This window comes from Myotis brandtii, unplaced genomic scaffold (assembly GCF_000412655.1).
Source record: "Myotis brandtii unplaced genomic scaffold, ASM41265v1 scaffold125, whole genome shotgun sequence".
NCBI classification, from domain to species: domain Eukaryota; kingdom Metazoa; phylum Chordata; class Mammalia; order Chiroptera; family Vespertilionidae; genus Myotis; species Myotis brandtii.
The window spans coordinates 8119707-8131482 of NW_005354385.1; the positions used below are offsets into that span (position 1 = coordinate 8119707).

Below are 11776 nucleotides of genomic sequence, written 5' to 3' on the forward strand. Positions count from 1 at the left end.
TATATTTGGCTCAAATATGTATTAACTTTACATTACTTATGGGACTAATGCAGTGTTTGATTGTAAACCAAGAATCTTATGTTTGCAGTTAACAATTTAATCTTGCTTTTGAGGAATTTTTAATGTGAAATCACCATTTAGCCTTGTAATAGATTTTCTTAGGGTCATCTGCTTTCCGTCAAATTTGGCATTAGGAATGAAAAAAAGATGTATGAATATGTTTAAGTTACAGAAATAAACAATGTAATTAATCTCCATTAATATAGAAAAATGAAGTATCTAGTAAGGAAGCAATCTATAAAAACATATGCTTGAATATTTAACCAACTTGTTTATATTTATTTGCATATGGTACTATAGACAGTTCAAGAATAGAATAGTGGAATTTGGACACTGTCCTAATTTTAAAAGAATTTGTTGAAGAATTCCTAATCTGTAATAAGTAGATGCTCCCTTCTTTGATACTATGCTGTAAACAAGTCATTCCTCTTGAGTAGATGCCAATGACAATGCCAGTGTTGTCATATTTGTTTTAGTAGTTGTTCAGAAACTTACATGGATCTGAAAATGGAAACAAAAAAAGGAAAATACATAATTTAAAGCAATGTGTTCTTCTTAGAGAGATTTCCTTACACATGTGTATACTTTTGTTATCAATATACACTTAGATATCAGAAAGATTTCCTGACTTATCTCTATCTGACTTACGCTTTTGTGTGTGTGTTCCCTTTAGATAAGAAATGTTGAGACTAATCAATGTTTAGACAACATGGGCCGCAAGGAAAATGAAAAAGTGGGCATATTCAACTGTCATGGTATGGGAGGAAATCAGGTAAGTTCTCTTTTTTTATCAGCTTCATATTTGGGGTGGAGGGGGGAGACATATTATTGTGAAAACTATCACACTAGACCATGGCTTACAACTCAATTACAATACTTAGTTTAGCAAATCAATGGGCATTCAAATTAAGAACTAATTACACTATTTTATTGCCCCAAGTTTCTTAAGAAAGTACTACAGAATTTAATTAAAAGGGCAAAACTTTCAACTAGCCTGCAGTGATGAAAACAGCCCAATATTTCAGACTCATCTCATTTTACCTTATATGAGCAAATGAGGACAAAATGTATAATGTCAAAGCCTCAGGAATTCATAAATGAAGTGAACAAAAGCTAAAACCCTACACTTACAGATATTCTAATGTCTCTACATCATGAATTTAGTGACAAGATAGAAATTAAAACCAATATTTTTTCATCCTTATGATTATTTATTCATGTCTATAAATATATGTACAAGAATGTTTACTGAAACCTTTTTTATTATAACACAAACAGTGAAAACAACTAAATATTTACCAAGAGGGGAACATTTAATTAAATCATGATGTATTCATAGTGTAGAATACTACATAGCTAGCAAAATGACTGAGAGAAGTCTATATGTATTGCTATCAAAATTGAAAAGAGGGTAAAAAAAAAATCAGTACAATTTATTTTGAATGATCTCATTTACAAAAAAATACGTATGAACATTTTTCTCTATGTAGTATCTATAATATCTATATTTATATGGATCATTATCTACTCTATTAGATATGTATAGAAATCTATCTGGAATATAGATTACCTCTGGTAAAAAGATTGAATTGGAATAGGAAATTTTAGTTTTTATTCCACATATTTTGTATATATGCATTACTTTCATAATTAAACAAAAATGGAGAAAGATGGACTGTTGATAATAAAAGAACATCATTTTACAGCATTAGTATAGCCTGGGTAATTTACGATGTTACATAATACTTTTAAAATTTATCTTTATTGCTGAAAGTATCATAGATGTCTCCTTTATTTCCCTCAGTGACCCCCTCTACCCTGGGACCACTCCCCCAGCCTTCACTGCACATTGTCTATGTCCATGGGTTATGTATAGATGCATATAAGTTCTTTGGTTAATCTCTTTAATATTTTATCTATAAAGTGGATAAAAGATTTTCCCCATTTTTTTCCCTCTAAAGATTAGTAAAAATCTATAAAACAACTAACACTAGCCTGGCATATACTAGACATTCAATACTTATTGCCATTAATTATTACATTTACTTATTTTATTTATGTTCTTAATTATTTCTCTTTGTACTTCTATAAAAAATAGTATGTTCATTTAGTGACTAATGCCAGAGGCAAGATAAATGGACAACACTTCCTCTGATATTGTTAAGCTAATAAAATAAACTGCCTCTCCTGTAGTTCTAACAAATATATATTATGAAAAAATTAACCCATTATATAAAACCCTATTATGATTTATACCTTGGTAGAACTAAATATTTCTAATATCATTAATAATAAGAACATGCTAAATTTTAGACTTACTTGAAAAAAAGAACAGATTTCAGGATTTTGTTCTCAGAGCTACCTTCCCTGTTTTTGTTTTTTTTAATTGCTATCCTTGTTTGTTACCATGGAAGCAGCATCTATTTTTATGGTTATTTCATTTTGAATTCTTAAAAGTAGCCTCAATCCATAAAAATATTCAAATTTCTCTCTCCTGCTTTTATACAAAAGTTATAACAAATGTTAACTCTGTTTTTTCAGTATTTCTACTCAGTTACATTTCTAAAAGAAGGTTCTTCATGTCTGTTGACAATTATACCTTAACCATTTCTCTTTGCACAGGAGTTCTGGTATTTCTTTCTTTTTTTAAGCTCTGGAGATATCACTAAGAAACTAACCTTCAGTAGTTGTTGGATATATCTTTCTTAAACACTCATATATCCAGCACATTCTCCTCTCTTTATCCCCAGCACCTGGCACAAGGCTTGGGATATAGTAAGTACCTAAAAAACTAGTTAAATAAATAGATGAAAGAATGCATGGAAGTTTTTATAACAGGAATACTGGAAAAACAAGATAGCAGTGGAGTGTTATTAAATTCAACAATTGATCATCTTCAAGTGCTCTTTTAAAAATCTTAATAATAAAAGTCTTCTACCTCAAATAACAATGACAAAATTAGCCACCCTATTCCTATCTGTTCTTGAAATGCTCTTTTACTAGCAAGTAATATCATGATGATCATTAAACATTTTCAAAAGGATGAAAATAAAAAGGAATTTGATTAAAACTTGAACATATATTTTTGCATGTGAAATAAAGAACTTACAATTTACTGGTAGGAAGGGTTTTACTAGAAGTTATGGGATTGTGTTCTCTATACTTCTGAAAAGATAATGTACCTGGTAGATTCCTGAAAGCATTTCTATGTCCCCTACAATGCTAATGACTCTGATTTTGTATCTTCCTCACCAACCTATCTCCTGAGCTCTAGAATCTATTGCCAATTAATTATTAAGATCACAACTATTTTCAGATGTACTCATTTTCTTCCCTTTTACACAATCATCCAAAATTGAACCCCAACATAGACACTTCACTTTTGAATTTTAATTAGTCACCAAATCCTGATATTTCCATGAAAGTAATCCCTTGACTCCTAACCTTAAGTCCTTTCACAATGAGGGACCCTATATTTATCCTAGCCTATATTTGACCTGCGTGGTCAAAACATCTCATTATTTTCATACATCTTATAGAAGTTCATTCATATATCTCATACATGCTACATTAGAATTCAAATTTTAGTAACATATCCAATACTTCTCTCTGTTCAAAGAATAAAGTATAAATTCATTAGTTATGATATACAAAGCCCTTAATAATTGTATTCCCATCTGACTTTCCAGCATAGTCTTCCTAATAATCCCTTGTATTCTAAACATATGTCTTATAATTTTCCATTCCCTGGATGCTCTGTGCATTTTCATATCTCTACAGTTCACTGATAACTGTTCTCTCTAATTGCACTATTGACCACATACTGCTCCACTCACAAACTTAAAACATACTCACTGTTTAAAACCTAAATAAATTTGCTTTTTTTAAAAACTTCCTATTAGCTAGTAACTTCTTAACCTAAACAGGATGCATTATTAATGGGCAAATTATAATTTATTTAATCAGCCCATTATTGTTTAATACAAAGTGTTATTTGTGAACTTTGTTATAGACAAGGCTCATCAATACTCTTGTAGCTAAAATCGGTGAGCATCCATATTAACTTCTTCAGAAAAAAAAAAAGTCCAGAAGTAAATTTGAAATAGCAGTTATTCAGCAGTATAGGTCTTTCAGTATATAGTGACAAATTGTCATTTTTAACGTTTTACCAATTTAATAGGACAAAATTGGGAGAGGGAAGCAACCCCCATACATATTGTATTCATTCCTAATAGCTAAAATAGGAAGAGACACTCAGATAGACATTTAACATACATGCCTTACCCTCTTTGATTCTCACAACAATCTAATACATGGTGTTATTACCCTAATTTTACTCATGAGTTTAATGTAAACTCTGAGAGATTAATAAAATGATTGAGGTGGTAAACCCAGTTTGACCTTAAAACCAGTTGACTACGCCAAAGTTATATTCACTGCATTTATATTGGTTCCCAACCATACTCCCCCAGGATTGTAACCACAGTGACCAAACCTAACTGGGAATTGTATTTTATTTGTTTTTCATCTTTGCCAATTTAGTATGGGAGGAACATTTTACTTTATTTTAAATTATATTTCTCACATTATCAGTGCAGTTAAGTATTTTTAAAATTGGCATTAATAATTCGTTGTGAATTTCTGAGTCATAGTTTTTGCTTATGTTTTTATTGGGGGTTGAGAGGATTCTTTTTTCTCTTATCCTAATATATAAAAGCCCTGGGTCACAAGGACCAGTAAGGATTGAGGCTCCACCAAACAGAAGTCAGTCCTGCAGTCAGCACTGGTTGCTGTGGCAACCCAGCTGACTGCTTCCGCTGGAGGCAGGTGCCCCAGCACTGACTGCTGAGGGGGCTGCAAATCAGGGCCATAAAGAGGCCTGAAGAGAGAAGCAGGGACTGATCCGTTGACTCTGTAGCAGCTTTTGATCAGCACTTGCCTCTCTCTTTCTCTCCCAGTCTGGCTAGCAGCCAGCTTCCATTTCTCTCCAGGTCTCCAGGGGGCTGCTGATCAGCCCCGCCTTTCTGATCAGGTCCCGTTGATAGGCCCAAAGACGCTGACTAGCATAGTAACTGACCAATCAGAAACAAATGTGGGTGCTGTGAAGAACCAATGGCTGCCTAAGAGGTGGAGCTTCTGACGCTGACTGGCATAGGCACCGACCAATCAGAACCAAATCTGGGTGCTGTGGGGAGCCAATGGCTGTCTAGGAGGTGGAGCTTTTGATGCTGACTGGCATAAAACTGGCCAATCATAATCAAATTGGCCAGCAGAGGAGGGCAGTTGGGCATGATCAGACAGGCAGGCAGAGGAAGTTAGGGGTAATCAGGCAGGCAGGTGAAGAGTTAGGAGCCAGCGGTCCCAGATTGCAAGAGGGATGTCCGACTGCTGGTTTAGGCCCAAACCGGCAGTCAGACATCCCCCAAGAGGTCCCCAGTTGGAGAGGGTACAGGCTGGGCTAAGGGAATCCCTCCCTCCGTGCATGAATTCCATGCACCGGGCCTCTAATCTCCTTATAAAAACACTTTATTAAATAAGATAATTACCTTCTGTCATATTGCAGATATTTTTCTGACTTGACATTTATGTTTACAGTGTATTTTCATACAGACTTTTAAACAATTTATGTATTCCAATCATTGCTTGCCTTTATGTTTTCTCTTTTTGATGTAGAAATATCATTCTTTTTAATGAGATGCTTTCAAATGACATTTACATCATCTTAAAGGAGCCAATAAAAAATTGGCAAATAGATCTTAGTCTCATTGGGCACATATTATATCAACTCAAATATTGACACTAATATCTATTTCAAATTTACTCGGGTACAAATTAGATTAATATAAATTTATTAAAATAACCATTCATTTGAAATTAAGTATCAGTATACAATTTTTTAAAATTCAATGGTGTTTCCCTTTGAATTGCAATACATCTTCAAAACAAAACAGGGGGAGGGGAGCAACCCCAATACATATTGTATTCATTCCTTCCAAATGTAAAAAATACAAAAAAACATAAAGCGATAGAAAAATGCTCACATTTTAGCAAATGCGTCTATAATGTTTCTCTTTCTCCCTAAAGCCACTCATTTGAAGAGAGCTAGAAAGCACATAGAAACATTTCATGTAATTTATTGCAGTAGATAATTCAGAGCCATTTTTCAAGATAGCAAGCCTTTAGGAAAGCTCATGCTAACCATTTATTAAAACTCCTTGTCTGCCAAGATAAAGAAGAGATCATTAGGTCTTATCTACACTTTTATACAAATATCTCTTCCTCCTCTAAAATAATTTATACTTAAGAATAATCTAACATTATTACGGGTATATTACAAGTTTTTGAGAGTTATAGGTACTTTCCTCATTACGAACCCTCTCCTAGAGAAAGCTTAATTATTTTAGTAATACATGCTAATGTACTCCCAGATTGTAATGAATATATTCATTCAACACATATGTATTCATCTTAAAGTTTGCATTTTTATAAGTAATATAATTACTTAGAAGCTATTTCTACACTAATTTTGTCCAATTTTAGTAACTTGCATAATGGAATTAAAACTCACCAGGGATTTCACGAAGTAAATTTGCAAGTGAAATGAAATGGCCTATGAGGAAGAATGAATACGTACCATTCATTAAATGTTTAAATGAGTTGGGTACATGCAAGCTAGAAGAGAGCAGAGTTAGTATAACTTATATAGAAATAGGAATTATTCTAAGAGCCTTTCAATCTAATTCATGCTTGGTTGGGAGAACATCTCTGGTCTTTGGCTTATGCTCCAACTTGAAGAGTAGACTATACTGAGGATGAAATGGTAATTGGGCTTGATCATTTATTCAACAAAAAAACCTTATTATCTTAGCCTATAAGAGACACTAGATGATGTTAGTCTGTGATGTTAGTAGGAGAGGATATCCAAAAACAAACATTTTACATTTGGTCCACTTTTTCCGGAGATCGTGAGGTCTCTGCTCATCCTCAAGTCCATCGATCCAAGAGTTAGTTTCATTCTGAGAAAGTCTCAATAGGGCCTACAATTACAAGGTCAGTCTTGTGTCAACAAAGCCTTTGGGATACAGGTACAAGCCAGTGAGCCTATTATTTACTTTCCTAGGTAATCAATCCCCTCGAATTTACCTATAAAGAAGCTCCAAAATTGTAGCAGTCACTGGGCTTCCACCCATTGTTTCAAACTGACTAATGCACATTTATATTTGAATGAAGAAGTGTAGCCTCAAGCTCAGTGTATCTATAACTACATCTTTTATTCAAAGCCTTTTTTTTCATCCATCTTTTACATTTTCATCACCCCTTTTACATCTTTTATTCAAAGCCTTTTTTTTTTTCATCCATCTTTTACATTTTCATCACCCCTTTCCTTCCCAAACTAGACACTAAGCCCTGTGGATTCTTTCTAGTGTCATTTTTATCTATTTCTTCTTTTCTTTCATTAATAATTCTACTTTCTCTGCCTGGCTTTGATTGCCTCAATAGTTTGATTACTATAATAGTTGTCAATATAGTTTCCCCATAGCTCCAATCTGCTCCTATCTTCACTCTACTCACGTTCCATAATGAAGTGAGGACTCCTTCCAACATATCACTCCCAACTGGAAAAACTAACAAAACATTTTTTTAAAGTTCCTGGTTTTTACAAGATAAAAATAACATTCTTTACAAGCCCAAATTCTATCTAATCTGACCACTTCCTACCTTTGTAAGTTTATCTCCTGTTGCTCACCTATACAGATTCTCAGCTCCTTCAACTCTATTGAGTATAGACAAACCAGACTTTTTAAAAATATATTATTAATCTGTTTGTTTTTAAATCATCTTTCTCATACCAACTTGGTATGACCTTTACCTACTTTTCTAACTATATAAATTCTAGTTTACACAGTTCCATAGTTTACATAGTTTATCTAGTTCCAATTCAAAACTCAATCTTCATATAGTATTGCATTTTTTCTACTTTGCAATCTACATTGATATTTCCTTCTTCTGAACTCATAATATTTAAAAATTTTTTCATTTGTTTTTTTTTACTTTTATACTATCTCTCAATATTTCTCTTACATTTTAGCCCTTATGCTGTCATTCAGTTATATATGTTTATCCATCGTATCTTCAGAAATAAATTGTAAACACTTCTTGAAAGCAATAATTAGTTCTTTTCTTTTTTTAATCTTCTAATAGCAATAATTGCTTACTATATAAATGAATGAGTAAAAAAATTCATACATAATTTCAAAGTTACTTAAAAACCTGCTGTTATCACAGAAATAGTTTCAGCATTTCACCCACAGAAAAGAAAAATCTTCCTGGAGGATGAAATTGTTTCTTTGAAAATGCCTAGATTTGGAGCTGTAATAGGCTGAAATATGACCCCCAAAGATTTCCACATCCTAATCCTTAAAACCTGTGAATGTTACCTGATGCGACTAACATGACTTCACAGTGTGGTTCCCTTGAGGGTTTTGAGATGGGAGGTTATCCTGGACTATCTGGTCGGCTCTAAATGCCATCACATGTATCCTGATGAGCAGAGAGTGATTTGACACACACAGAATAAGACAAGACAATGTGACCACAGAGGCAGAGAAGGACTGATGTGGTTACAAGTGAAGGAACGCAGGCAGTTGCCCTGAAGCTTTATAAGAGGCAAGGAAGATTCTTCCTTGAGCCTCCAGAGGGAATGCTGACCTACTAGCACCTTGATTTCTACCCAGTGAAACTGAGTTTGGATTTCTAGCTTCCAGAACCATACGAGAATAAACTTCCATTGCCTTAAGCCACCAAGTTTGTGATCATTTGTTTCAGCAGCCACAGGAAATTAATATAGGAGAAACTAGGTTAGTATCTGTGAGCAATCCACCTCTTTGGAAAAGAGGTCTAAGATATTAAACTTACCTCAAAGTTAAAAAAATATATTATTTCATCTTGCTACTGCAAGAAATGAAGTGGTAGCTAAAAAGAATAGCTTTAAATTACACTGGCTCTGCAGAATGTTTCAATTATGGAAATTTTGCTTATTGAGATTCCATCTTATTTTGACTTTTTGTATTCTCTTTTCTATTTTAGTGTCATTGTTGTAGCAAAGAAAATTGTCAATAAGCTCTAAGTCCTAAATTTAAAAAATTGAAAAATATAAAATAACTAAAAGTGAATGCTTACATTATTAAATTTTAATGGCCTCTTTAGTTAATAGTTAATAAATTCTGCACAGGAATTCTAAAAATTGTTGTAATTGTTTTTTTTTTAAATCTTAACTCAAGAACTGAGCAAATAACCATAAATAACATTTTCTTAATTCAAATAAATTGCATTATTATTTATGTTAAAGGAACATCTGCTAAGCTTGGGGTTGATTAAAATTTTCAAGAACTTAAACTTATGATCTAGTTTTGACTGGCCAGAATATTTCCTGGCATAGTAACAAATGACAAATCCATTGTGTTCAATCCTTTTCTTTCCCTGGTAGGAGTTACTCAGATGTGAGATTTCTTTTTTCTAAATGTTTCCTAAAAATTAAATACTAATATTTCTTGTTTCTTAGATTTATTTTTTCTTCTAAACATTGTACAGTCTAATTTTGTGTTTCTGCATAATGATAGTTAACATCGATCACATATGACATTTTTTTTCAAAAGCTATGGAAAAATTGGCAATGCAAGTCAACCTACAAAGCACTTTTACTATTTTACTGTAAAAGTACTTAAAATAATTCCCTGAAATCTTACATTCATTTTAATAAACCACAATTTGGCTCTTAGCTTTCTAGCTACAAGTACAAAATTGATTATGTGATTCATTATGTCAAAATGTAGAAATAAACCAGCTTCAGGAAAGGTTCAATTATTCCTAGTGTTGAGATGGTAAAAAGTTCTACTGTGATTCCTGATCAAGAAGCAGTAATTGGAAAATGGGCTGTGGGAGCAACAAGGACGGGCACCAGCCTGGGCTTGGTGGGGATGATAGTCTCTAAGAAGGTGTCTTAGGAAATTGTGAATCAATATATGTCAGTGCACATAGTAGCATAAAAATATTTATTTTATTGATTAAACATAATAATGTTTAATTATAGTGTATAATTATATCAGCCCACACTCTCAAGTGTTTAAAATTAAATTTCCATAAGGCTCATATTTTAAAATATGTTAAGTATTCTGGGAAAATTCACATAAATTTCATTTCATTTAATAAATGAGATTTCATAATATTTTTATTAAAAAAAACCAACCCTTCTGTAAAAAGTAAAATATCACACATTCTCATAAAGCAAAAAGTTGCATATTATCCTAGTTTAATAAAACCCAGCACACACAGAGAAGCATATATACCTCTTTTCTCCCACACCACCAATAGAGCTTTTCTTACAGAGAATTGTAGGCTGTTAACCAAAAAATTTACTAAAAGAAAAATGTTTTGCTGGGAGCAGCATTAACCTACTTCTTTAGCCAATCAGTTTATCTGCTCTAAAGTTCCGGTTGCTTAGAGATAGTTTCCAAGTTTTCTGCCAGTTTTACCAAGATATAGGCTTTTCTCCATCAACTATTTGGTCCCAGTAGAACTTTTCTCTCTCTGCCTTTTCAATCTTCAGAACCTCATTCCTTTCTTCACTTTATCTTCAGACGCTTTTCTTATGCATCATTCTTCACATGTCAGAGACAGAAAGCAAGCTCTGGTCTCGTCCTCTTCTTATAAGGACACTAGTCCCCTCAGAGGGACCCCACAGTCATGGCCTCACCTAAACCTATTTACTTCTCAGAGATCCCACCTCCAAATACCATCACCTGGCAGTTTTAGGGCTTAATCTATGAGTGTGTGTGTGTGTGTGTGTGTGTGTGTGTGTGTGTGTGTGTGTGTGTGTGTGTGTGTGTGTGTGTGTGTGTTTGGGGGGGGGGCACAAAACTTCTGTCAAGGCAGTGGCTTTATGAAAGTGTTTTGTCCTTTCTGTCCTGCAGTGCCCAATACTATTCATTGATATGTTTGAACTAGATGTCCATCAGTTCTAGTATTCTTAATCTCTTTTGTTAAAGAGGCAAGAGTAGGAAATCCAAATGATTTGTGAAATATTTGAGCCAGTGACAGGGTAACTGGATTTAGAAAGCTTGAATTTAGGAAAAATAAAAAACATTTAGGAAACAAATGCTTTTAGAAAATGTCTCAGAACAATGTGACAGTTTTGAGCAAACTGCTAGCTAACCAAAAACTAATGATTTAGAGAAAGGAAGAAGAAAATTATTAATCAAGATTTTGTTGAATTCCATATAAATACCACATATGTACCCAAATAACATATGGGCACCAAAAGGAATACAAAAATATACCTAGAACACCAACTCTTGTTTTGTGTATGAGGAAGGTGGTGAAGGTGCTATTTGTTAATGACATAGAGTCCTTCCCATGGATTCCCTTAAGAAAATTCCATACTGTACTGGATATTATCAAGAGTTATTTATCTCCTTAGTAAGAGGTTTTTTTTTTCCTTTCCTACTAAACACATAGTCCATACAGAAAAAATTAATAATATTCTATTGATTATTGTTTATATTAGCCTCATTCTTAGATTCCTTTTATTATATTATCATTTTTACTAGGGGCCCAGTGCACGAATTCATGCACTTTGAAAGGAACTATGGGCCACGAGGATGTGGTGGGCACAGGGGCAGGTCTCAGCCCATCCTCTGCACCCCCGCCCAGCCCCTCC

General features: G+C 33.5%; 1 protein-coding gene across 1 annotated transcript in view; it reads left to right on the top strand.

The window, feature by feature from the left end:
* GALNT13 (polypeptide N-acetylgalactosaminyltransferase 13) overlaps window positions 1–11776 on the top strand; it is a 506269-nt gene that overhangs the window by 471494 nt on the left and 22999 nt on the right. Inside the window, exon 11 of the mRNA XM_014534061.1 lies at window positions 734–832. Within this exon, the coding sequence (XP_014389547.1) occupies window positions 734–832 (99 nt within the window). The remainder of the gene's footprint in view (window positions 1–733; window positions 833–11776) is intronic.